Below are 27,010 nucleotides of genomic sequence, written 5' to 3' on the forward strand. Positions count from 1 at the left end.
TTATTTATTTTTCTTTATTCTAGTTGATTGTTATTATTTATTGTTACACTACCTGAGAGAGCACAGGTCACCAAAAGAAATTCCTTGTGTGTATTCATACACCCCTGGCCAATAAAGTTGATTCTGATTCTGATTCTGATTAAAGAAATGAAATGAAAGTTAAGTTTAAAGTGTATGTGTATGTGTCCACCAGTAGACCATAAACTAATCATTTGCATTAACCCAGAAATGGGCCATGTTATCAACATTTATGCACACATTTAAGAAAAGGACCATTTTGAGCATAGATACAGGAAAGGTTAAACGTTTTTGTTTTCATTTTGTGTGTTTTCATTGTTGTTTTGTGTGTTACGAGTTATTTCTGTGTATTTTGTGTGCTTTTAGGGTCACTTTGTGTCTTTTTTCATTGTTTCTTGGTGTGTTACGGGTTATTTTGAGTATTTTTTTTCTGTCGTTTTGCATATATTTTTGTTGCTTTCTGTGTTTTGGAGCAATTTTGTAGTCAACTTGTGCATTTTTGTTGTCCTTATCAGTCTTTTTCTGTAATGCACATTCAGACTCAGAAAATGTAATTTTAAGGCACAAGTGAGCAACATAAACATGAAATTAGGAAAAGTGAATGACAAGACAATATTTACACAATAAATATATATCTATATGTGTAAATAAAAATATACAATAAATATAAAAGTTCAGCAGTCTGAGTTAGTGGATTGATGTGTGTTTGGTTTGTTGTGAGTCATTTTGTGAATTTCTGCTGTCATTTTGTGTATTTTTGCAGTTCTTTTGTTTAGTTTTATAGTCGTCATCAGTGTTTTTGGAGTCCATTTGCAGATTTGTTGTTGTTTTGTGTTACTTTGTATTTGAGTTCTGTGTTTTTTGAATCATTTTGTGTATTTCTGATGCTCTTTTGTTTATTTTTGTAGTCGTCTTCTGTGTGTTTGGTCATTTTGTGCATTTTTTGTGTATTTCTGTTTTCCTTTATTTGCATTTTGTTAATTTTGTATGTTATTTATTTTTGTTCTTCTGTAATTCTGTGCATTTACTTTAGGGGCCACACAAAATTTGACAGAGGGCCGCATGTGGCCCCCGAGCCTCCAGTTGCCAATACTGCATTAACCCATTCATTAGTGCGGTCAATTTCTGAGACCTTAATTATTCTAAGATACATTATTTCGGGCTGAATGTGTGAACACAGAGATATATAACATATCTGTATGAGTGAACGGGATGTGTACGGAAGCAGCTGGTAGGTTGAGAGGTCAGAGGGTAAAGGCTGCAGCTCTCTCTGCTAAAGAATACACACAGCCATCTTGGATTTAACGAAGCGAAGGGGAGATTGATGCGGTGAGAGTGTGCTACTCGTTACTGTGCGTTTTAAAGCTGTGTGGTGTGTGTGTTTTAACGGGATTCAAGTGTTGCTTCCCATCCCTGTGCTGCTGCTCGCCAGTTTGGTTGGCCTTTAGCCATTAGCAGGTTAGCATTGTGGCTAAGTGCAGCCAACGGATGGTAGGCTGAGCCTGGACACCAGACAGCTGCCGGGATCAGCGCTTATAGTTCACCTCTTTTTGGCCCGGGCATACTGTCTTAAAGGGGAACAATTATGGCTGCGGTTTGTAAACTACTGCTAAGTTAGCTTTGATTAGCACTTACTAGTAAAACGCTGCTAATGTCAGCAGCTTCCACCGGTGTTTCGGTTTAAATGGTGACCACTCTGACTGGTGGCTGACGCGTTAAATCCCCAAACAGCTGTTCCCAAACTAATTAGTTAATTTCCCTGAAAAGGTAATCTTCTTTATTTGTTCAAAATAAGTTGTACTCTTATAAATGACAATGTGTGTAATACATTAAATTACAGCTAAATGTTTGCGAGTTGAAGTTGTGAAAATAGATAACCCCGTCAGCTTTTATTCTGAAATTTGTTCTTTTATTGGGCTTGTTTGAATTGTGTCCGATATCAGTTATATTTTCATAGGCAATGAGGCTAAGGCACTAAAACTTAGTATTTGTTGTTTCGGTTCAGATTGTCATTAAGCCATTATTGACCAATAAGGAGCACGTTTGCACAGAAAGCAAAGGTTTTTTCCCACTTTTTTGTCGACACTGACGTGAACTACCAAAGAGAGAATGATAAACTGATCACTACTTGTCTAAGGTTACCAGTTAAACCGTGACACCGATGCTGGCTAAGTAGCCTCTCCGCTCCTCTGCTGGTCTTCTCACATAACTACTAGTGATGGACTTCATTTGGCTCCGGATTTTAATATCTTTTAATTTCTATCATCACAGTCAAGAAATTAACTTCATAATTATATTATAGACATTTATTAGAAAAACACACACGTCTAAAATGAATAAAAGTTTAAAATAAACATGTAAGGAAGCAATATGCTTTTCCTAACAAGCCAAGTTTATAATAAAATTTAATATATATATATAACATTCTGTGTGGGTACTTTCAGTGTGAATGATGCTGGTTTAACCAGACCTAAAAACAAGCACAGTCATGTAGATAATGTGAGACTGAGTTGATTGTTGGAAAAATATTGTGTGTGTGTATATATATATATATATATATATGTGTGTGTGTGTGTGTATATATGACATTACATAGTATACATATAAATTATCAGCCATCTTCTGTCAATGAGATTCTGACTTTTTTCCTTTTTTTTGTCTGGCGCTTTGAGATGACTTTGTTGTAATGTGTGCTATATAAATAAAGTTTAATTGAATTTAAAGGATTAGCTTTAGAAAAATGTAGAAACTTTGAAACAATTTTATAAAATGCATTTTGATTATATTAACACTAAGGGTGTCTGATCTGATATTGATATCAGATATTGGCTTGAAATCAGAGAAAATGGCAGATTATATCGGCCATATAAGCACGCCAATGCATGATTTGTTTTTATTGGATTTATTGAGGTAATTTTTCAAGGTTTTCATTCACTTGTCGAACATTCTTCTGTTTAAATGTATGTAACCCATTGGTTAATAATAAATGGGTCAGTTTTTTGTCTTACCTATCATTGCTGAGTCTTACTATTGTTTATATCACTTGATCGAGCCTTTTCTAACACTCCATACTACAAATAAAGAAATAAAAGCATGCATGATCGATGCTGACGTCTTATCGGATGGATATCGGTAGTGAAAAAGTTGTATTGTCACAATTAAAACAGATTTAGGGGACTTGATAGCAAACAATAATAAACTTTATGGTTGTATTTAAGAGCTAGTGGATCATATCTGAAGTTATAGATTAATTCATGTTATTTTTATGATGTCATGCGTCTGATGAGCAGAAATGTTATAGTTGGTATACTTTGTTTAGATACAACTATATTCTGTTCATTTCTATTTAAAGGTAGAAAATGACTTTTAATGTGTACGGTCAAATGTGTTGTCAATGTAGATGGATTAGTAGAGGTGTCAGGATCTGATATTAATATCGGATATCGGTCCGATATTAGCCAAAAAAAAATAAAAAAAAATTATCGGATTTTATCGGACTGCATCCAAAATCACCGATATAAACTCTTTGATAAAATGTTCTGCTCCAGCACTTCCATCCATAGGTGACTGTGGTTCACACTCCAACGAATGAACCTCCTGTTGTTGACTATTGTTCTCTGTTTGAGTAACATCACTTGATCAAGCCTTTTCTAACATTCCGCACTACAAAATAAGTAATAAAAGTATGTATGATTCATGTTAATATTGCATCGGATCAATATCGGTATTGGCCGATACGCAAGGCTGCAATATCGGTATCATATCGGAAGTGAAAAAGTTGTATTGAGACATCCCTATGGATTAGGATACTTTATAATTTCTAATAATTCCCATGTAATTCCTCTTTTTTTTTTTAAATTGTCATGTTGATTTTGTCAATCACTGTAGAAAATGCAGCATATAAGAACTATTTGGCAAACAATTTATGTGATGTTTTTGAACCTCTCCCCAGGTGACAAAAGGCATGTTTGGTGCTAGAAAGAAATTTGTGGAGTTTGTCGAGGTAGTCGACAACGACTTTACAGATGAAAGCATGTACTACAACCAGCCGTCGATGTTCCCACATCGGTCGGACAAAGATGTGAGTTTTTCTTGTCAATCTGTTGATTTTTTTAAAACAATTTTATTAATTCGTTTTCAACTCTCTTTGATCCAATTTTTAAATTATTATTTTTTCTACAGATGCTTTCGTCTCCGTCGCCATCGTCGTCAGGCCAGCTGTCACAGCTCGGTGCCAGTTTGTACGGACCACAGAGTAAGTGTTATGTTTTTTTTTTTTAGCATCACTCATCACAACTTCTAAGGAGGCGTCAGGTCTATAAATTTATTTAAGATTATTAACAAAATAAATCAAGTGATTGAATGTTTTCTTGCTGTGTGTTTGTCTCACTGCAGGTGCGCTGGGGTTCTCGGTAAGAGGCATGGGAAACAATACGCCACAGCTAAACAGAAATCTAACACAAGGCAGCCAGCTACCAAGTCATATAACACCCACAACAGGAGTCCCTTCTATGTCCCTTCATACCCCCCCATCACCGAGCAGGTGTGTGTGCGCTCGTGTGTGCGTGTGTCTGTCTGTGTGTGAGAGAGAGCCTGTTTGTGAGGGTGGATTTGCATGCTGTGTTGTAATGTCTTAATTTCTTTAATAAATCTGTGTGCCTGTGGTAGACATTGTGAAGGAAATGTAAAAACTTCATGCAACACGTAGCACACATACTTAAGGCCTTTGATTTTCTGTGAAAACTGAAAACGAATGAATAAAAAAAAAAATTAATGAATTTACATTCTAAAAAATCAATCTTACCAATTTATTTTTTCGCACATTTTCTTTTCCCTAAAATTGGGGCCCAACATGACACGGAAATGCGTTCACATGCGCAGTAAGCCGAATACCAGTAGTTCCGTCACTGCCCGTGTTTTTCTAGCTATTGTTCCGTCAGTTTTATTTTAGCCCTAACCCAGGAAATACCCTAAAATGTTTCTTTTTTTTGTGTATATGTATTTTTAAAGGTGGAATTTGACGTGTTAAATATGTAAAAATGAAGAAGAAAAAAAATATGTCAGAAGTGGGATTCGAACCCACATCAACGGAAAGAAAAATACTTGAGTCTAGCGCCTTAGACCACTCGGTCATCACATGTAGAAATTATACAAATAATCCTGTTCAACATCTCGCCCTCTATGCTACGGTTCGACTCGTGATCGTGTTAACTTGTGATTGAAAATGAACGCAAAGCTTTATTAGTGCGTTTTTAATGTCTTGTGATGAACAAGCAACTGCATTGAAATCTGAAAAGGGACTAGTACAAAGACAGGTTTTGTTGTTGGTGTATTAGCTGAACTGGTGATGAGGTTACCTGGTGACACGTCACAGTCATCTGTGCAAAACCTGAGGGTGTTTCACCGGTTGGCGGTAATTAATGGTTTCATATCACACATTTCCATGGTATTTTTCCTGTTCATTGGTAGTGGCTATAGCAGTGTGGCTAACGTCTCCCTAGCAACATGCTAATGATGATATGAAAATACAATACGTGCATCATTCGTTCATTAGTTTTTCATTATGTAACAAAAACATGAAAAACGAAAAAAAACACTCATTATTTGGTATTTGTTTCCAAAAACCAAAATGAAAAAACAGAAAACGCTTCGGTACAAAAAACGAGAAACGTTACACATTCTGCGATATCTTTAGCTCTGCAACACTCAGGAGTCTCTAAATCCTCCGAAATGTCCGTGAGGAGGTTCTGTGCCCAACACCAGCTAAAGCAAAAAGGACACGTTTCAGGTGCACAGTTGAGCGACGGATGAGCGTACACTTCCGGGTCACGTACTTTGGCCAATCGGTAATGGAGAAAATGAATAAAGGTGTTCGTTTTTTCCTGTACTGAAGCAAAAGAGCTTGAATTTGAAAAACAAGACGTTTTCCGTTTTTTCATTTTGGTTTTGGAAACAAATGAGTTTTTCATGTTTTTGTTACATAATGAAAAACGGATGATACACGGATTAAATATGATTTCAATGTAACCTTCCCGTTTTTGTAAATCTTATGAAACATATAAAATGTAAAATTGATAATCGTACTTGAGTCTATTAACCCTAATTAGCATGTTTGGTATGATTTCGGGAGGTTTATTATCTAGTAAAGTCATTTAAATAGGGAAAGATGAGGAAATGTAAACAAAACAGAAAAGTGTAACTAGACGCAGAAATGGGTAAACCCTGAAACGGAATTTGAGAAATTTTGAAATGGAAAGCGGGAGGCCACACGTACTGGGTTTACTGGGTTTTTACAGGTGTATTAGCGCTGATGTGATGATATTTCAACAGGGGGACGTTACCAATGAATTCGAGGAACATGCTGAACCACTCTCAGGTCGGGCAGGGGATTGGTATGAGCGGCAGGACCAATAGCATGGGCAGCTCGGGACTGGGAAGCCCCAATCGAAGCTCACCCAGCATCATCTGTATGCCCAAACAGCAGCCAGCTCGCCAGCCTTTCACCATTAACAGGTACCAGTTTTTCAACGCCTGCTGCAGATATCTGACTGTATATAATAACATTAACTTTTTCCATCACATTTGTTTTTAATCCAACTCTGCAGTATGTCAGGATTTGGTATGAACCGCAATCAGGGGTTTGGGATGAACAATTCGTTATCGAGCAACATCTTCAATGGCACAGGTCAGTATGTTTATCATGTGTCGTACCAATCCTCAGGCTATGCTTAATAACATCATTAGTCTAATGGAAGTATTGCAGTCGGATTTACAATAGGGCCTCTTTTTCTTTACTGGGCATGGGGAATTCTATTTACTAAAGGTGGTCACACTGTGAGGTTCTACACTTTACTGAGTGTATTATGTGACTTTTCTTAAAGAGTAACTACACCCCTGCTTTCTGCTGAGCTGCCACTAGGAGAAAAAAATTTAAAAAAAAATGCCGTGATTATGGGCGTTACTGCTGTAGTACTAAGACACACCCACTCTGGGTGCCCAGCGCTGTGCACAGAGAAAGACAGTAATACACAATGATGTGTCTGTACACACGCACACAGAGCAAGTTAATAAGCTGAAATTTGTCACTACAACCACACAATCACGACGTGAAGCTCACGCACAGCCTTACAGACACCACTCAGGGACAAACAGTCCTGCTCTCCCACCACCTCATGCACACAGCGATAAGATGGACACACACATCCCCGCACACGCAGAGACAGATGGGAATGCACATATAAAAGATGGCACACCTCTAAAAGTAAGGCAGTAACAAAGATTAAAAAAAACAACATAAGCTTTACTTCACTCATTTTGGCCATCAAAGTGTTATACATTTCAAAATGTTCCCGTGACGCTCATTCATGTGCCACGCCCCTATGCTGTGAAAAATTCCTGGTGAGAACCCTGATATAGCATAGATGTGTCTATAAATACACTTGATGAACCCTCTGATTAGCGCAAGAATCTGCTCTTTATAGAAGCACAGAGTCACACGGAGCACTAGACTTCCTTAGCGAGGCTGTCAATCAATGCTCATTGAGGGCTGTGATTGGAGGAAACCTTCCTCCCTCCTCTCAGCTCTATTAGGAGGGGTGGGACCAACAGATAAACCCTTAGTGGCCAGTGTGTCTGACATTTTATATTTTTACTGAAATCAATCAATCAAACTTTATTTATAGAGTGCTTTTTATATTTACAATGTAATACAAAATGCTTTACATCATTAAAACTTGGGACTAGTTTTAAAAAAACAGCACTACTTGATACGTAAATACACATGTATTCAGCAGAAAAAAGTGGGTTTAGGGTTTAGTTACTCTTTAACTAATAACTAAACCCCCTAGTTTTAACTGACCTGCTACTAGGAGAATTTAAAAAAATGCTTTGATTATGGGCAGAACCCCTGGAGCTGTTACGACACCCCCACTCTATACTATAAAATCTCCAAAGGCAAATGAGATGAGGGAACGATGGTGTTCCCAAACTAAAAAAAGATCCACTAGACTTTGTGTTTCAGGGTGACTATGCTTGTTTTTTTTATGCCGTTTTTTTAGTTCTCAGTCATTTCAATTCTTTCACGGAGTTATGACCACAGGAAAATCTTTTAGGATAATCGTGACATGAGATAATGTGGCTCACTTTATTTGGCAGGATATTAGAAGCTCAGCATGCTTTGTCGCTGAATAAACAACACCAAACTCACAGTGATCAAATGTTGCAGCTCGTCAGTTGAGCTTTCTGATATTTGAGTGTCATTTGTTATATAAATATTTAACTGTAAGGGTTAAAACAACATAAATACATTTAGGGTTTGGTTTATTGGTTGTGTATTTGTCTGTGTTGTAACCTTAAATCCTGTCACCATGTACCCAATGTACCACTGAAAATTATTTAAGTTTAAATCTACTGTACTTCTTGTCCGCTCATCAAGTTTCTTCTTCTATGTTCAGTTTTTTCCATCTGTCATCATTAACTCACTCAGTGCCCCCGACGAGATATCTTGTCATTTCAAATCCAAAAGCTCCACGTCACTGACGAGAAACTCGTCATTTGTGTTTTTTCACGGGGATTACTAGAAAACACCCTGGCGGAGGTCCCTCATCAATATCTAAGCTGTGGGGTGTTGTAGTGACCAACTGTGTCCTGAAGATGGCAGCAGTACACCTTTAGATGAGAGATTAGCCACTGATGCTACCATTAGCTGGGGAGGAGAAACAGGAATGAGTGAGATTATGGCACTACAGAGTGATATTGTGACGTATCCAGCAGCTCACAGCTCCACATACTAACACAGAACATGTGTGGACCTGAGTGGATTATTGATAATGTTGTGATCGTGAGATAAAACCATCAACTAACCGGGCTAAACGGGTCATTGCTGCGTGTCGGGAGGAAGAGGAAGTTACGTCTGTGTGCAGACTGACGGGAGGGAAAGTTGGAGGAACACCAAAATACAGTCAGAAATCCATTCAACTCTGACAGACAGCAAAATAATAATAATTTTGCCATCAAAAGCCCAGTCTCAGTGGGTTTTTTTTTTGTTTTATATAAGGAAACAATGTTCAGATGTTAGAGTTGTCACTTTTTGCTCTGAAACTGAAGATTTGTGTAAAACTTGCTCTATTCAATGGCTGATTACAAAAGAACGGAACGAGCCAGGAGCAAATGGTTTTTTTTTCTGACAGTAGAGGCTTCAATCTTTCAGAATCCGGTGTCAGATTTCAGATAGTCATAGTAGAAAATATTCTGTGGGTCTTTAAAATCAGTCAAAATGCTCAAAAACGGCTGGCACTGAGGGGGGTAGAAAATTTGAAAATGGCTGGCACTGAATGAGTTAATTGTACTGAAAACAGCTGTTTGTTACAAACTGGGTTAGAATTGTGTTTGCAAAACTGTTTGTCATTGTACCTGCAAGAAGTCTCTCCATTTAGATTTTACATGATCAGCATTGTTGGGCCGATCCCCGATCAGTAAGTTTAAAAAAACAGTTACTGATCCGATCATATGAATTCAGGTAGTTTTGTTTAGGTACCGACCAAATTCCTTCGGTACTACCTGATACAAATTCACGGAAAATCTAAATCAATTTTTTGGGACCTAAATGCAGCCTTGTGACTGTGAGGGAGTGGAAGAGTTGAAGAATTTCCATGCAGGACTTGAACATAACATTTGTTGTGTGTGTGTGTGCGTGTGCGTGTGCGCGTGCGTGCGTGAGCGAGCGTGCGTGTGGGTGGGTGGGTGGGTGCGTGGGTGGGTGTGGGTGGGTGCGTGGCCTCTTAACTGCGAATGCATGTGCTGGTTGCTCGACCAGTGTGCGTAGTGAGAGAGCGTGTGAGACCGGAGCAGATTGATAAGATGTATGATGTTTTTGAGTGATTGGCAAAATAAACGGTTGCAGCTTCAACTACAAGAGAGTTGGAGATGAATCTGTGGAGGCACACCATACTGGAACTATGTGAAGCCTCCATCAGCATTAGCATCAGCATTAGTGGAGCAAACACACATTTGCTAATTGTGGCATTGCAAAACCTACTGTTGCTTATAGTCCATATTAGCCTATTTACTTCATTTATCAACACTGAATGTATGCATGTACAATACAGGAAACAGTTTGATGACGTCATCAAATGTGAATGGTTGCCGTGGCTGCAAGATGAAAAGAAAAAAGTTAGTAGTTAGTCAGTATAGCTTCTCCTGGTGCTTAGTGCTTACTGATCTGAGTATTTTAAGTTCAACATACAATATATGTGTATTTTTAAAGCTTAAATTCTGATGAGAAATGGGTGTTGCATGTAAGAGACTTTACCAATATTACAAATGATCATTTGAAAATTATTTTTACTTTGATTTTAATATATTGAACATGTTCTTCATTGAAAAAAACAGTTTATGGACAGTGATATAGCAGGATAATATTAATAATAAATAAATAAAAGCATATTTGATCATCTTCTCATTAAAGATACTCATGTTCAAAAGGGGTAAGAAGAAGTGTAAAACTTTTCTAGTTCTACTCACTCGTATTATTTATTTAATAGTGGAGTGAATGTAAATATTGTCCCCCAAATATAATACTCAAGTAAAGTACAGATGCTATAAAATATTATTTCTCCATATTCACATGTGCACAGCGGAGGTGGGGCGCACACACATGGGCTTCTGTGTCCACCTCTGCCCTGAAACAGACAGAAGTCTCCGGTATGAAAGTGAAAGTAAACGGGAGCGCATCGCTCTGCTCTTTAACATCTCTTCAGTTTAAATGATAAAACAATGCAATGGGAGCATCTACAGAAAGTTACATCACGATATTGACGTCATTGATCGGATCAGCAAATTAAGACATTACAGTCAATCACATTAAATGCCTATCTTTATCACTTTGAAAGTTTAAGAGGTATTAGTTTACAATTAGTTTGTATTCTAGTTTTTACATGCAACATGAATGTGTCTGATATTTGGATGCAGACGGGAGTGAAAATGTAACAGGATTGGATCTCTCAGACTTCCCGGCATTAGCGGACAGGAATCGAAGAGATGGGAGTGGAAACCCAACACCGGTGCTCAACCCACTGGCTGGACGAGCTCCTTATGGTAAACCATTAGGCTGCAGATTAAGTCACTTTCAGACTTTGTGATTGCTCTGTCGATGGATGTTTTCCTTCTCTATCCACTTTAGCACACATAATTGTTCATTTTTCCTCATTGTTCAACATCCAGTTGGCATGGTAACGAAGCCATCGACTGAACAGACGCAGGACTTTTCTATCCATAACGAGGACTTCCCCGCACTGCCTGGCGCAAACTACAAGGACCCCTCGTTGAATAGTGAAGACAGCAAAACTGTAAGGGACAGTCTATGAATAAAGCATAAAGGGGACTCGCATATAAAATTATAGGTTTGTTTGTGCTTTTGTTTTATTGACAGAACTTGAACTCTACAAGCAAAAACACCACCAACACAGATGGACCCAAGTTCCCCGGAGACAAGACGACCTCGGCACAAAACAACAACCAAAAGAAAGGGATCCAGGTGTTATCTGATGGTGAGACATCCTTAGTACATGAGAAGTATACTAGGAAGGTTCTCTAGGCTTCTGTGGCCTACAGCAGAGGTGTAAAGAGTACTGATATACTCATATATTTATTTTTTCAGCCAAAAACTGCACATTACAGTCAAACACGTGGCTATTTAAGAGGCTATTGTGGTTATGAGTTTGACAAAAGCTGCTCCACGCTGTTTCAGCTGTTTCAAACACTCACCGAAGCTGCTACGTCGCTTTTTTCTCCTTCTCTCCAATACTTATTACAGGAATAGTCAATTCAAGGTGATAGTCCACTGTTTTGTCCAACCGCTGCATCGCATTGGGTCACAAACACGTCAGATCATCTCAAAGGCAAAACAAGACGATATAACGCTTACTAAAAATGGAACTGATTGTAACTGCTCCGGGTGCTACACCGTGGCTGCCCACTGCTCCTAAGGGAGGGGATAAATGCAGAGAACACATTTTATACATTCTATATTAAACCACAGTTTTTGTTTAGCTGTGAGGTAGTTTGAGAGGGAGGAGCTCACATTCTTATATAGGATAGGGGGAGCCAGGGTTGTCAGGAGGAGGAGTTTCCGCTAGGTGACGTCACCTGGCGAGAAAAATCTAACTCACCCCTTTGGAGCTCATGTTTTACAAAATGTGGAGAAACAAGGGAGGGAGGAAACAGAACTTTTTCAAATTTCACCCTCTGAATGAGGCTAAAGGAATGTATAATACTGTAGCAAAACCATTATAGTGAATTTTTCATAATATCACCCTTTTAATACAAGTGAAATTACTGATTTAGAAACATACTCAAAAAAAAGTACAAGTACCCAACTCTGTGCGTGTGTGTGTGCAGGTCGGGTGACGAACATTCCATCAGGAATGGTGACAGACCAGTTCGGAATGATTGGCCTGTTGACGTTTATCCGAGCGGCAGAAACTGACCCAGGAATGGTTCATCTGGCACTAGGAAGTGACCTCACAACGCTGGGACTTAACCTAAACTCGCCAGAGTAAGACAGATTCTCTTCTCAGAATACATTTATTTTAAGGGTATTATATATGAAAGCACAACTTATACGTGTTTATTTATAGATTATTAATGCTAGAATAGATGGCTTTCAATTCACTGAAGAGGACGTAAAGATCTTTCTGTATTTCTTGGGTAAGAAGTCAAATGTCTCCTGGTTTTAATGGAGGTTTAACAAGGTCAACGTTGTTGTCATAGGTAGAGCTTACACAGTGGAGAGACTGAGTTTAATGCACCAATTAAGTGCTCAAAAAATGAAACGTTAAAATGTTTGCACACCCTGAGTTTGTACGTCTTTCTTAAGATGGGTACACACGGATTTTTAATCTGTTATAGACATATTTTTATCTAATTTTACTGTGTGTGTGTGTGTGTGTGTGTGTGTGTGTGTGTGTGTGTGTGTGTGTGTGTGTGCGTGTGTGCGTGTGTGTGCGTGTGCGTGTGTGCGTGCGTGTGTGTGTGTGTGCTCCAATAATCTCAACGCACACAACCATTCTGTCCGACCTCCCGCCGTCCACCAAAACCAGAAATCTCATGTGATTAAATGTGATATTACAAAAAATGAAGAAAAACACAGCAACAAGCAGAAAACACAACACGCAACATGGAAGTGGACATACGAGATAAGGGAGTGATGCAGGCGCGGTCGTATTTTTGGTGGAAAAATCCCTGAACTTTTAAAAAAAAAAAAAGAAAAACTTTTAGCACTTTACACTTCCCTCCTGCTTCCTCATTTTTCAGTCAGCTCGCTTCCCGTTTGGCTACATTCGGTCCATGTAGGGGTGGGCGATATGGGGAATATAAATCTTTTTTTTTTTCTTGTAAAATCACGATCATGATTTTTTTATTCAGATGATTTAGACTATTTCCAAGTAAACAAACCAATTCACCTACTTAAAATCATCGCCCTAAATGGGGAAAAAAGGGATAAATGATAATTTAAGTCAGGGAAATTTTCAAACATTTTTAAAAATGTATGTAAGCAATTTATCAAACTGGTTCCAAGTACAATAACATGAAACAAAAGGACTGACATGTTCTTATAGTCACACACAGTCTTTTTACTTTGTTTAACTAAAGTGGTATAGCATTAGCATTAGCATCACTTGCTACATAACAAGGCAGTACTGTATATCAGTCTAGTGATTTCCATTTGTTATTGAGGTAACATACTCATATTAATAAAATTCTACTTTAAGCAGTGTTTGAACGCCTCATTTCACACAATAATATTCTTTACAAGATCAAACGTTACTGCTTTGGTTACATTAGGCCTGGGTGATAATATTCATATCTTTATATTGGCAATAGGCGAAAAACAATAATGGATCAAAGTCAGTGGATAAAAATGCCACAAAGACCCTTTTGTTAATCACTAGCAGCACAATAACAACATTTTGTTCCGCTTTTGACTTTTTCTTTAAGGCTGAAATGTGTGTTGCTTCTTTCTGGGCAGCTCTGAGTTGCTGAAAGTATTTTTTAACCACAGTCAGGATGTGGTCCCTTTAAGAAAATCAGCTGAGCTGTTACGAAAGAGAAATACATGCACTGTTTGCTCAAACGTCTCTCAGTGCTTCCAACACTCACAACTGATGGAGTTTTACAAAGGTCAGACGGACATCTGCACTGAGAATCCGACAGGCAGCGCTAACACCGAGGAAGCAGAACCAACGCTGTGTGTCCGTGCACTGGGGGAGGGAGGAGGAGTGTTAGCAGAGCGTACATCTGTGCTTATTGAGTTTTGACTATTGCCTGATTAGCAAATGGTGTGATTTGGAAGAGAAAAAAACCTTTGTATGTACAAGGCACCGCGAGGGATAAAATTTGCGCTACAGACGGTTCTACGATTTCTGTGATTTGGCACAACGTCGTCATGTTTTAATCCTTCATGATCTAATATTGTCGGATCGCACACCCTAACGTCCACGTCAGTAGTCGTTGGTTTTCCACACACGTTTTCATTGTTGTCTCTGACACGTTTCAGCTCAGATTATCAGCACAAATTCACTCTTAATACGCGTCAGACCTATGAATGTGATGATACAATACAATTCACATTACGATATACTGTATCGCGATGTAAAACAATACCATATACATTGCGATATATCGCAATATAAATGACAAATTTCACCTTTACAAGAACAAAATGGTATGAAATACAATTTCTTTCTTTTTTTTTTTATCTTACGATAACAAGTAAATTGTAACAGACTCTAAATTCAAGTACAAATATCAAATGTTTATTAAATTATCAAATTACGTTTTTCAATATGCTTCTACAGCAGATTCTGATTCTGTTAAGTTCTTAAATTTAAAAAAAATAAAGTAACCACATCTATACATCTATAATTATCCCTAGTATGTTTTATGGAAATAAAGTGCAATCAGCTTCCAAGCTAAACGTGAGGTAGTTTAACACGGTCTGGTGTGGTTCACTGACACCTAGTGACCAGGTGTTTATGTGCTATGCAAATGTTTCTTTTTTTATCATCAAAAACATCAATTGATCAATATGATAATTGTGCGCTAGAATATTGCGATATATCGCCAAATTGATTTTTTTCCCTTACACCCTTAGTCAGACCAGGATCATTTTATAGGATGATATTATAAAACATAAAATAATCTGACGTTTGCCATCGTTGGTTGTGAATGAGTTAATTTAGGACAAAAACAGTCTTATCTTTGTGTACCCAGCTTAAGGCTAACTTTAAATTCAGGGTGATGGTCATGTGACAGATAGAATTGGTTCCGCTTTTAGTTTCTTTTCTTATTCAGTAAATCAGGTTTACTGTATATCAGGTAATATTATTATTATTTGAAACGCATTGTTTATTTAAAAGTGACTCTAATTTCACAACAGTTTTTATTTATTATCTGACACTGATTCATATGTTGGTCTTTATTTATTTTTGGATGAGTTGACACTTGGCAGCTGTTCTTTGAGTTACACACTTGCTTTTTTAAGAACGATCTGATCAGGAGCTTACATAAGCTGACTTCTTTGACAGAAACTTGTACCCCAAGTTTGCCTCTCCCTGGGCATCAGCACCATGCCGACCTCAAGACATCGGTAAGACTTGAAGCTTAAAGGGAGTAAATGACTCAACACCTTTTTTTAACCATACAACAAAATCATTTGAGATCACAGGACAATGTGTTGAAGACTTTTTTTCGTCTGTGTCTCTGTTTTGTTCAGACTTCCACGTCCCATCAGAGTATTTAACCAATATCCATATAAGAGACAAGGTAACTATTAGCTCCACAGCGCCACCAAGTGTCACCACGGACCAAGTTCACCTAATGTTAGTCTGTGTCTCTTCTTCAGTTGGCTGCCATTAAACTGGCTCGATATGGTGAAGACCTGCTGTTCTACCTCTACTACATGAACGGTGGAGATCTGCTGCAGCTTCTGGCAGCAGTGGAGCTGTGAGTGTTCACACAGCTTTTCAGTCAGGTTTGAGAAATAATAACCAAGAACCCTGAAGTTTACTGTAACCACAAAGTATTTGTCTGAACCAGGGGTGTCCAACCCATTTTAGTTCAGGGGCCAATTATGGACTTGTTTGATCTCAAGTAGGCGGTGGATTGTAGGAGGGATCTTTAACATCAATTGTGCCCTAGTTTTCTTTATTTTGTAACCAATTTTTGTCATTTAGAGGATTTTTGTGGAATTGTTTGTTAGAAATTGCAAAATTTGTGGAAAAATGTAGTTCTTTCCTCAATTTGCAATTAAAAATGAATCTAAACAAAGGAAAACGACAAGCTGCTAAAAATATTGCAATTTGATTAAATTGGTGAATTTGAGATCTCTTTTTTGATAATTTACACAATATTTTATGTTATGTCTGTTTTTGGTGTTTTTTTTACTGTCCCCTCCGGGCCGAAATAGATGCTCTAAAGGGCCGAATTTGGCTCCCTGGCCTTGAGTTTGACACATGTGCTCTAATTGCACATTATGGTTGAGGATAGATGGACATAAAGCAGCAGCCTCCACATGGCTCTCATTAGGCTGCTTTAGGTTTATTATCTATAATATCTATTTACAGAAAGCCTCTTACTGTTGGTTATTTTTTCACATTTGGTTTTTTTTTTAAACATTTGCATTTTTCTGAAACATTAAAACTGCTGGAGACGATATTTTGTTATCCAATAAAAACATAGTGTAGGCCTCATACATTAGATTTTGAAAATCATTTTATCTAAAAGAAAAAAAAAAAGTTCCTGCTTGAATGTTTATTTTAATATCCATTGTAAACACTTCTATTGATGTCACACTGGAAACAGGAAAAGTGTTGCACATAGATGTGTTTACACTTCATTCTTACTGTGATTTCTTGTGTTTGCCCCCAAAAACTTTGCCAAAATGACTTCCCAAAACATTTGTGGTGTTTTCACTAAGTGAAATTTGTGAGAAAACTTTGGCAGATGTTAACGTTTGAGATTAACACGAAATACCAGGAACAAACTAGAACAAAAATGGTGTCACGTGAATCACTGTCCTTGTCTGGTAAAGAAACCCAAGAAAGCGCAGCAACAATATATTTAAAAAACAAAAACACTTCTATGCATGCAAAAAAGAAATAAGAAAAGTGGGTTGTGATTTAATTACCGTGGCAAAATGTGGGTCTGAGGGTGAGGCCAGATGAGAACCCCTGATCTACAGCAATGTTTCTCAAATGGGGGTACGCAATATCACTACAGGGGGTACTTTAGAGAGAGTGGAATATTAACAAATGAAAGCATTAAAAATATGGGGTTTTATAATGTTAATTTTTAGTTAAAAATGATGATGGAAATAAGAGAAAGGGGGAACCACTAGTCTACAGGACTCCACATCCCACAATGCAATGCACAACACAACATTTTTCTTTTTCTTGTTTCCAGTGATGATCAAAACAAACTTTCAAGTGACAATTTCAACCTTTTTTGAGCAAATGATCTTGGATTTATTGACCTATGAGGCCTACAATGTGTATTTATCTGATTAAAAAAATAAAATAAAAAAAAAAGTCTTCAACAGTTTAAAGTATTTGTTAACATTCAAAGTTTATAAATAAGGCTGGCATCACGCTGTCATTATCGGTCACTAGCATAAATAAATTGTCATGGAGGCTGTCATTAAGTGTCGTTCACTAAATGATGACACCTTTGGAGCTATTTTTTGGGTTAGGTGGAGTGATCTAGAGGGGGTAGTGTTAGACATGTTTAAAGGCATTGGCTACAGGAACCCATTCATTCCCCCTCCCTATAACAGTAGACTTAAAATAGTAAAATCAAAATAAAGAAAAATTAAAACCAGGAATAAAAAGAACAAAGTAAAAAAAAAAACTCCAAAAAACAGGTTCAGGACTCAAAAGAGGAGAGGGTCTGCAGCTTCCTGTGAGAATACAAACCAGATTATCACCACAGTCAATTTGAAAATTTCATAAGTAAATAATTAAAATGTGCAGTAGTGAGTTGGGGAAGAGTGGGGTTCGAGGGTATCTGGGAAGAGGGTTAGGCATGGGGAAGGGGAGGTTAGGGTAAGGGAAGATGGGTTAGGGTTAGGAAAAGTGGGTTAGGGTTAGACGTGGGGAAGTGGAGGTTAGGGTAAGGGAAGATGGGTTAGGGTTAGGAAAAGTGGGTTAGGGTTAGACGTGGGGAAGTGGAGGTTAGGGTAAGGGAAGATGGGTTAGGAAAAGTGGGTTAGGGTTAGGCATGGGGAAGTGGAGGTTAGGGTAAGGGAAGATGGGTTAGGGTTAAGACTTAGGAAGACTGGTAAGGTGTAGGAACCTGGGTAATTAAAGATGGGGATACAGGGCTTGCATCATAATTACTGTAAAGCCAACTTAAAAATGAATCGTGATATATACATGCAGTTGGGCCCACCATTTATCAATGCAATTTCATCCACCCGCCCCTATAATAAAAGTAAATATAAAATAAGTAAAAAAAATGCTAATGACAGATAATAAGTGTAATGTCAGCCTTTATATATAAAACTTCAGGTAATGTATTACCCAATATTGTGTGTAGTGAACAGGTTTGTACATCATGTTTGCTTTGGTATGATTGAATGATTTTAGCTTTAACCGGGACTGGAGGTACCACAAAGAGGAGCGAGTTTGGATAACACGAGCACCTGGCATGGAGCCCACGCTGAAGACCAACGCATATGAAAGGGGAACCTACTACTTCTTCGACTGTCTTAACTGGAGGAAAGTAGCCAAGGTAAGAGCAGTCATGTGACCAAAAGCGTTCTCGGCCTTGGAATGTCATTCTGAAACCAAGCGTGTGTATGTTTCTTTAAGGAGTTTCACCTTGAGTATGACAAGCTGGAGGAGAGGCCCCACGTGCCAACAACGTTCAACTACAACCCAGCCCAGCAGGCCTTCTGAGGCCCCACCAGTCCACAGGCCGCAGCTGTCCACCTGCACAGCTTGGTTTTTATTCCTCAAGGGTTCGGCGTCATCTTTAAAAAAAAAAAAACTGCCCTGCCTTTTCAAAATTTACATGCTGCCCGAAACACTCACAATCTTTTTGTTTTTATTCCTCGTGTACCTTCAGGTTTTTGTTTTGGTAGGGAGGGAGGAAGGGGGGGGGGGTGTTTTGAGCAGGGTCTTCATTATGTTTACGTCAATGAATCTGAAGCCTATTTTCTCCCAGGGAGGAGGAGGACTGACCTTGTGGCGAAACGCAGTGACAGAACAAAAAGGTTGCACCCTCGTATTCACACCAAGTGTCTAGTGCAGGAAAAGCAAAGTGATTTCTCCGACACAAGTGAAAGGATGAAAGAAATGCAATGTTTAATGTTGCACTATGTTTAGTAATAAAAGGACAAAAATTTTTGTTTGTGTTTTTATTTTAGTGGAACTTCTCCCTGATATTATTTTCCTTTTTTCTATTCTTTCATTTCACATCAGGGAGTTGATGCATATTAACCTTTTTTTTTTTTTTTTTGACTTCCTTTAAGTTGATTTTCTCAGCATTTTGCCTCATTTCCATTTTCATAGCGGTTCTCACCTCTGTTTTGCGGGCCGAACAGAACACAAATCTGGACGACAGGCTTTCACATAACAAGGAGAGAAAGAACAACCTCACAACTTTGCTCCAGAGCAAAACGACACTTCAGTCTTTGTTACAATTTTGTAAGAAATGTGTACATTTTTTTGCCACACATAAGATTGTTATAATGTATGTACGTATGTGTATATATGATTAAACATGAGTGTTTGTGACCTCTATTTTGAAAAGAGATTTCGCTCTGCTTTGTACCTTGTTTTTATGAGGCGAGCATTGATGCAATATGTTGACGCAACAGGAAGTCTCTGGATCTGCTGGACAGGGTGTCGAATGACACTGTAAGCACTTACATTAAGCTATTGCAAAAAATAAATAAAGGCAAGGAAAGGCCTGATTCTCAGCCCAAAGTCCTCAGAATGGAAATGAACAGTCCTCCACCCCTCAGAGTTTTAAACCCAAAGTAGAAGAAGGGATAAGGAAAGCACTTGAAGATGACTGAGGAGCAGAAGCAGCAGCATTTCTTAGGAAACGGAAAAATGACCAATTTTAGGTGTTAAGAGAAAAAAAAAATTTAGACTGATCTTGTATTTTCTGAAGTAAAACGCTTTTTTCCTTTGTATTAAAGCAGAAAAGGCTTTCCTGAAGTACTGCGTTTGTGTTCTTTTTTTCTCATTGTTTCAATACATAGGAGAGGGAAATAACAGATTACCCTACATTTATCTGTGGAGAAGGTTTAGTGTGTATTACATTTAGAACTTTGTGGAACAGCTTAGTCGAAAATGACTTGGATGAGCAGGTTTACTATTAAACATATTTACTAACCCTGCATAAATGGGCTTCTCAATTATATTAAATTCCTAAAACTATGAAAGAGTTAAAACTGTTTTGACTGCAAAAAGTGGGTCAACATGTTACATTAACCCTGACAAACTGTTGGAAATGAAGTGTATAAGGCAAATTTAATAATGGCTCAAATATAATCTGATGCAATTTTCAAACAAAATGTGTACCACAAATTCATATATCTTTCATTACATTAGGTGATTTGTGTTTAATTTAAAATAAAAGTCATGTATCTTAATTTTTTTTAATTTCCACAACATGCTTACATTAAGTTTTCTGTGATTCAAAGTGTTTAAAAGAAATGTGTCACGGCAAATTTGCGGTTGACCTCATTTGGAGACATGATTTATTGCTCTGGTTGAGTGATGGAGTCCAGGCGAGGCATTGATGATTTTATAAAAAAAGGTTTATTATAAAACTAAGAGTACAAAGATGGACAAAATTAGTGACCGCCCGGGCGGACGTCTGATGATCGAGTCGCACACAACTCATCACGTATATTCCCCCTCAGTCCCCCTCCCTCCTCCCCCCAGGAGATAAAGAGGACAGGGTGGAGGTGATAGAAGAGGGTGAAAAGAGACAGTTTCTTCTTTGGGTCAAAACAACCAGTTCTCTGGTATCTCCTGATTGTTGTGAGTGTTGGAGGTGTGTGCATGTATGGTGTTTGTGTGTATGAATGGATGTGTATTGGGTGTGTATGTGTGACTTTGTGAGTGTGTGTAGGCATGTGACTGTGTGATGCCTCTGTGTCTGAGAGATAAGATGTGTTTTGGGAAGCTGACCTCGAGAAGAGAGCAGAAAACATGAGACAGCAGAAATGAAAAGTCTCAACTTAAAGCCTTAAAAAGAATAAGGTCTATGAGTAAATATGTTAATAAACATAACTAACAATTTTTGCCCCGACACGTCGCTGTCCATATTTGGCTCGTGCACCCCAGGCCTTCTTCCAGCAGTCCAGAAAAGTTCTGGTCCGGTATGCCCAGCGATGCCCATTCATGATGGAACTGGCTGCAAAACCCATGGCCCCTACGATGGCACGGGCCCTCTGCTCCTCCTCTTCTTACAAGGTTCCAGAGAATGCGTCTGTCAATAAAGGTGAGTGTGAAGAAATAGCATTTTGTTCTATGTCATGGGCAGAAAAAAATATCCCTTAAGTTCTCATCATAACATTTTACTTTGCACACCTGTAGCACCTATGGAGGAGGCAATCTCTAAGCTGCCTTCTGGTCATCCAATGCCACCATCAGGGCAGGCACTTGCTTCCAAATGCCCTTTCCTGGCTGCTGAGATGGGCCAGAACAACAGCAGTGTTGTCCGTCAGGTGGGCATGGAATTTGAAGAGCATGTGGAGGAAGTCCGCACTGTCCAGAAAGGTCTGTTTGATTGCTGATGGAGTGGATTGGCACATTAACATTTGTATTTTTCCCACTTATATTTGTTTATTTGTATTAAAATTTTAACTTTTTTATTTTATCACGTTTATTCATTTATTCATTCATATTTGGTTTTCCATGTAATTTGACACATTCATGTATACAATAAATAATAATGTTCAGGCCTAAAACTGAAGTAAATATTCAGTCATTTCATTAAGTCATACAAGCATTTAGCTTCTACACAAGTGACGTCAGCATGCGCAACCTTTGTAATCATTTATATTGTAAAAAGTGTTAATTAAGGTTGTTTTAAAATTCAGAATAAACTCCCGTTTGTTATTAGATGTAAATAAAAACCCAAGAAATGCAAATGACTGTATTATCATTTTTATTTGAATCTCACTTTCATCATGAATTGTGATTGAATAAAGTTGAAAAAGACCTAAAGTATTGATTCACTCAGATTAATCCATTGAATGCATGCATTCAATCGATTAATCTGCAGGTGTTCCAAACACTTCCATGGTAGGAAACACAAATTCTATTACGTAGGCATACAGACCACTTACACATATAACAGCTTTTTTGTATTGCTCTGCCGCTGAGTTCTTTTAACAATTTGGACAATTTTACATCCCCAACTTTGTGTTTGGAGTCGGCTCTTTCCTCTTTATAGAATCTTGACCTCAACCCAAATAAATCTTCTTTGGGGTGAATTAAAGGGATGTTTTATACATGTTTTACATTCTAGGCTTAATTGTTCATCATCTGACCTCCAAAAGAAAGTAGTCAAAAATTGTCATTACAGTGTAAACTTCTTTAAAGGATCTAATAATTTACATTTCGGTGCATCCATAATATTTATATTTATTTACTTCCTTTATCCTTAATGCAGGTTTTCTCTGAAAGAAGTGCATAATATGTAGTATGTATTTATCTTTTAGACAGCAGGTGTGATTTATGTTTGATTGAAAATGAGATTATTAATGTGATTTTAGTTATTCATCATCATCATCATTTTTAATTTCAGATTCAGGAGTACATTTTAAAAATCATGGTAATGTGAAATTAATTATAGAAAAAATAATTGTAAAATCACAATTCTTTCTCAAGAAATAATCATACCAAGATCAAAATGAATGTTTTTTAAATTATTATCAAAAAAAAAAAACAAAACATGAAGACAAATTAGAAGATGTTTTATTTCATTTTTTTACAGGATCATGCTTGTGGATGTGCAAACGGTGTAAATGGTTCACATCAGGTATTGATTCTTTCCATGTTTTTGGCCCAATTCAATCATTGTGTATATTGTAGGACTTGCTGTATTCTGTGTTTGGTTATTGCATGGTGACTGTACAAAACCTGAAATTAACTTTTTCCCACAAATGCTCCATAGGCGAGTGTTTGGTTATGATTTTGTGTACATGTGGGCACTTTTTGCAGACATAATCCACATAATATCGAGCCAAATCAAAGCCTCTACTTGTAAACTTTTTTGTAGGTAGTTTTAATGCTGATGTTATGAATAAATGGAACAAATTTTGCACTGGGATATTGTTTTGACATAATCCAACCAGATTGTGTAAAGAGAAGCTTCAGTCCAAGGAGATAAGAATCTCAAAGCTGGTGCTAGGACCTTAATGTTTAGTCTGATCATCAAGCTCAATACATGTGAACAAAGAAAATGAGTTTTTATGTGTTACACACATTCATAAATACAGTTTCAAACACTGATTGCCTTATTCCAGAGTTTTTCAACCATGGGGTAGCTGGAAATCAAATGGGGTCGCCTGAAATGTCTAGAGACTGATCAAATAAATAAAAAAGATTAAAAACATATAAATCTAGTTTAAATAAAATGCAGTAATGTCACTTTGAGCACTAATCTCTGGCCACTCTGTATTTGTAACGCAGTGTAACAACCATTATCAAAAATTAATTCTGGGGGAAAATGTCTCTGGGGCAGGGCCGGCCTTCCCGACAGGCAACACAGGTGGCCCCCTATGGCGCTATCTGCTGGAGAGGCGCACCCCTCCAAATTTATATGTAATATGTTTTTAATATAATTTTAAACGGTGAAACACACCCTTTACAATAATAACTGAACATGTTTTCTCTTAATTGAATATTAATATTAAAAATCTATAACTTTACCTGCTATTCTTCTGCCCATATTTATTTTTTATTTTACTTTAATTCTTGTTCTATTCTATATCATTCTATCATGTCGTTTGCACATTGTGTTTTTTTTATTTTAAGATATGTGTTGCTGAATAGTAAAACCAAACAGGAACGTAGAAAGTTCCTTCTACTGAAACTTTTAGATTTTATTTTAACTTTTGATTGCAGTGTTTTGCAGATTATGGATTTTGCACCATTTTTTTTATTGTTCCCTCGAGACATTTGCACTATATCTGTAAGTATTATATTGTATTATAGTGCATTATTCTACATTTTAAAATAGGTTATATATATATATATATATATTTTTTTTTTTTTTTTTTTTTTTCCCGATGATGTGTTGTTTTGCATAATTGCATTGTTTTGTCTTGATATTTAAAATAAATAATAATGTGTACACACTGTGTATTGACTTAAAAAAAAAAAAAAAAAAAAAAAAAAAAAAACTTGACCTATTTTTATTCATGCATGGCCTAAAGCTGGCCCTGCTCTGGGGTCACCAGAAATGTGTGATATCAGAATGGGGATACAACCCAATAAAGGTTGGGAACCACTACGTCATCCACATTAGACAAAAACAAATACGTTACTTTAAAAAAAAAAAAAGAGCATTATTTAAATTCACGTTTTCCATGGCAACCGTGTCATCTCTCACCCTATATAAGCGGTTAGAAAGAAAACAAACTGTTTTCCAGCAGTTGTATCTGCAGTGCGCTGTGCAGTCTGCAAGGAAAACTCTGTCAGGAATCGTCAGCGACCCTTTCTCGACATTATCAACAAGGAATTCACATATTAACAACCCCTGCTCTCAAAATGAGGTAAGTAGAAGTTTTATTAGGCTTTATTTGACCGGAAAGTAGTTCCTACTATATTCCACCAGGCGGCAGCATAGTACATGTGGAGGTCATTTATCACAACGTATGATAATAATAGCAACATAATTACAGATATAACTACTAATTCACATGATATACAGCTGATAGCAGTGTGGGACACCACTATTTACACAAAAATGACTTATTTTAATGATGTTCTAACACTTTTTTGTAACCGTTGTATTTTTATTTAAATTTTTTGGCTAAGTATGTTATAGAAGAGCAATTTTCAAGTGTTTTGTGCGACCTCTAACTATTATTTCATTTGCATAAAATTGGAATTCAAATAATTTCGCAAGATATGGGTAATTTGTGTGGTTTTGGAGTCATTATGTGTGTTTTGGTTATTTTTTGGGGGGTTCTTATTGTAATATTGTGTAATGTTCTGTCTTTTTCTGCATTGTTGTCATGTATTGTATGTATTGTTGTTGATTTGTGCGTTTTTGGGGTCACTTTCTGTATCTTTATTGTTGTTTTTTGTATTTTCCTGTCATTTTGTGTAACTTTGTTGACAGTTTGTGTGTCTTTGTAGCTATTCTATAATTTTCTTGTTGTTTCCAGAGTCATTTTGTTCCTTTAAGTAGTTGTTGTGTCTTTGTTGAGTCATTTTTGATTATTTTTTGGGGGCATTTTATTGTTGATTTGTGTTTTGGGAGTTATTTTGTGTATTGTGTGTGTGTGTGTGTGTGTATCTTATTTATTCTTGTTTATTTCTTTGTATCACAGGACACCATTATCCATGGTGATGGAACCTTTGGTGAAGGAGGAGGAGGAGGAGGAGGAGGAGTTGAAGCATCTCCTACCTGAGATCACCGATATTGTGCAGGTCTATCCAGAGGTTGCAGGACTGGTGCACTGGGCGACTTACCCTGTGACGTCATCTACTCATGTTTGTAGATGTCCTCCTCCACCATTAACAGACCTCAAAGTAAGAATCACTGAAACACATGGTGCCAATGTGGGCAACATCACAGCATACATTTGTTCATCCATTAAGAACAGACAGGCCCTTCCTCGTGCTTCTATATGACCCTGTTGTTGTTAGAAGCACAGTTTTTAATAGATTTATTTAGGTCTTTTTATCCAGTTCTTATGTGGCATTGGAATATCACTCAGTTTGTTTTCTTTGACAGACCCTAGCAGTAGTTTTTTGGTGTATGGTTGATACCATGGCTGGGGTAAAATATAATTGTAATCACATAATTGATAATTATTTACAATTATGAAATAATTAAAATTGTAATTGTATTTGTATTTGGGGAAAAAAAACTGTAGTTGTAATCATAATAAAGTTGTAACTGAGTTCAGATAATTGACTTTGTAATAGTAATTGGAATGGAAATTCTCGAAAAACGGTCAGTAGCAAGCCACAAAAATGTAAAAATCTGTGAATTTTTTCCAGATTTAAGGCTATCATAAGAACCTAACACCTAGTTCAAGTTTGATGAACTCACTTAAACTGGAGTTAGAAACCAGTAAGGTGTAAAAAATAAAATAAATAAATAAATAAATAAAATGTGGAAGAACACCCACTTTCAGAGATATGGCTGTATATAGTAAAGCATAAAATGGAAAAAATATGGCCTTTTTTTTTTACTGTTCAGACAATTTTATATTTGAAGGAAAAAATAATAATTAAGGGGTATAACTGACAGAAAAGAGGCTCAGACGCCCACACCAAGAACATGAATATCATTTTTTTTCATTAATTAGGAATTCTAACAAAGTAACCAAGAGATGAAAAACAAATTGGATGATAGATAATAATTTTTAGTGTATTTTATAGCTGATTTAAGATGTGGGAGACAACTGACCCGTTATCATGGTACTAACAGAAAGCTAACATAAGAGGAAGGTCACGTTTTATGAGGTTTATGAGAAATTGACAACGTAATTGTAATTGACTTTCAGAGGGAAAATTATATTTCTAATTTGAATTGTAATTGGAAAAATGCAGGTCATCGTAATCATAATATAGCTGTACTTGAACATTTATTATTGAGGATGTAATTGTAGTTGAAAAATGCAACTGGTGTCTAATATTCATGTTTTTGTGTCTCCAGTTTTACAGCAGTCCATTCTTCCCACCTGAGTGTTTTCCTTCTTTTGAAGAACAGTAAGCAAAGCAAACAAACA

The 27,010-nt window shown here is 37.1% G+C and overlaps 2 protein-coding genes across 4 annotated transcripts; both read left to right on the forward strand.

The window, feature by feature from the left end:
• Positions 1 to 1,222: 1,222 nt before the first annotated feature.
• Positions 1,223 to 19,419, forward strand: cnot2 (CCR4-NOT transcription complex, subunit 2). 2 transcript variants are annotated; one of them, XM_028450088.1, is made up of 15 exons: positions 1,223 to 1,347; positions 3,971 to 4,099; positions 4,201 to 4,273; positions 4,414 to 4,561; positions 6,349 to 6,531; positions 6,624 to 6,703; positions 10,987 to 11,112; positions 11,239 to 11,363; positions 11,447 to 11,564; positions 12,415 to 12,571; positions 15,603 to 15,664; positions 15,791 to 15,840; positions 15,920 to 16,020; positions 18,660 to 18,804; positions 18,885 to 19,419. In XM_028450088.1, exons 2-15 carry the CDS (start codon positions 3,983 to 3,985, stop codon positions 18,969 to 18,971), a joined length of 1,572 nt encoding a protein of 523 aa, XP_028305889.1. In that variant the 5' UTR covers positions 1,223 to 1,347; positions 3,971 to 3,982; the 3' UTR covers positions 18,972 to 19,419. The 2 variants fall into 2 exon arrangements, with proteins under 2 accessions (XP_028305889.1, XP_028305890.1); XM_028450089.1 differs by having other exon boundaries at positions 11,023 to 11,112.
• A 1,956-nt stretch (positions 19,420 to 21,375) lies between these two features.
• Positions 21,376 to 26,989, forward strand: LOC114465720 (5-aminolevulinate synthase, nonspecific, mitochondrial-like). Of its 2 annotated transcripts, XR_003674336.1 has the most exons (6): positions 21,376 to 21,534; positions 21,630 to 21,812; positions 23,035 to 23,079; positions 24,698 to 24,817; positions 25,601 to 25,802; positions 26,938 to 26,989. XR_003674336.1 is itself a non-coding variant. In XM_028450917.1 (2 exons), exons 1-2 carry the CDS (start codon positions 21,435 to 21,437, stop codon positions 21,827 to 21,829), a joined length of 300 nt encoding a protein of 99 aa, XP_028306718.1. In that variant the 5' UTR covers positions 21,376 to 21,434; the 3' UTR covers positions 21,830 to 21,910. The 2 variants fall into 2 exon arrangements, 1 of the variants encoding a protein (XP_028306718.1); XM_028450917.1 differs by lacking the exons at positions 23,035 to 23,079; positions 24,698 to 24,817; positions 25,601 to 25,802; positions 26,938 to 26,989 and having other exon boundaries at positions 21,630 to 21,910.
• The last annotated feature ends 21 nt before the right edge of the window (positions 26,990 to 27,010 follow it).

Source organism: Gouania willdenowi, chromosome 6 (genome assembly GCF_900634775.1).
Source record: "Gouania willdenowi chromosome 6, fGouWil2.1, whole genome shotgun sequence".
In the NCBI taxonomy this organism is placed as follows: Eukaryota; Metazoa; Chordata; class Actinopteri; order Blenniiformes; family Gobiesocidae; genus Gouania; species Gouania willdenowi.

Excerpts from the sequence above, each read along its gene's own strand:
- LOC114465720 (XM_028450917.1), top strand. The coding sequence starts at position 21,435 with ATGATGGAACTGGCTGCAAAACCCATGGCCCCTACGATGGCACGGGCC. Across the intron at positions 21,535-21,629 it reads GAATGCGTCTGTCAATAAAG|CACCTATGGAGGAGGCAATC; the intron begins GTGAGTGTGAAG and ends GCACACCTGTAG.
- cnot2 (XM_028450088.1), top strand. The coding sequence starts at position 3,983 with ATGTTTGGTGCTAGAAAGAAATTTGTGGAGTTTGTCGAGGTAGTCGAC. Across the intron at positions 6,532-6,623 it reads CAGCCTTTCACCATTAACAG|TATGTCAGGATTTGGTATGA; the intron begins GTACCAGTTTTT and ends CCAACTCTGCAG. Across the intron at positions 15,841-15,919 it reads ATATCCATATAAGAGACAAG|TTGGCTGCCATTAAACTGGC; the intron begins GTAACTATTAGC and ends TCTCTTCTTCAG.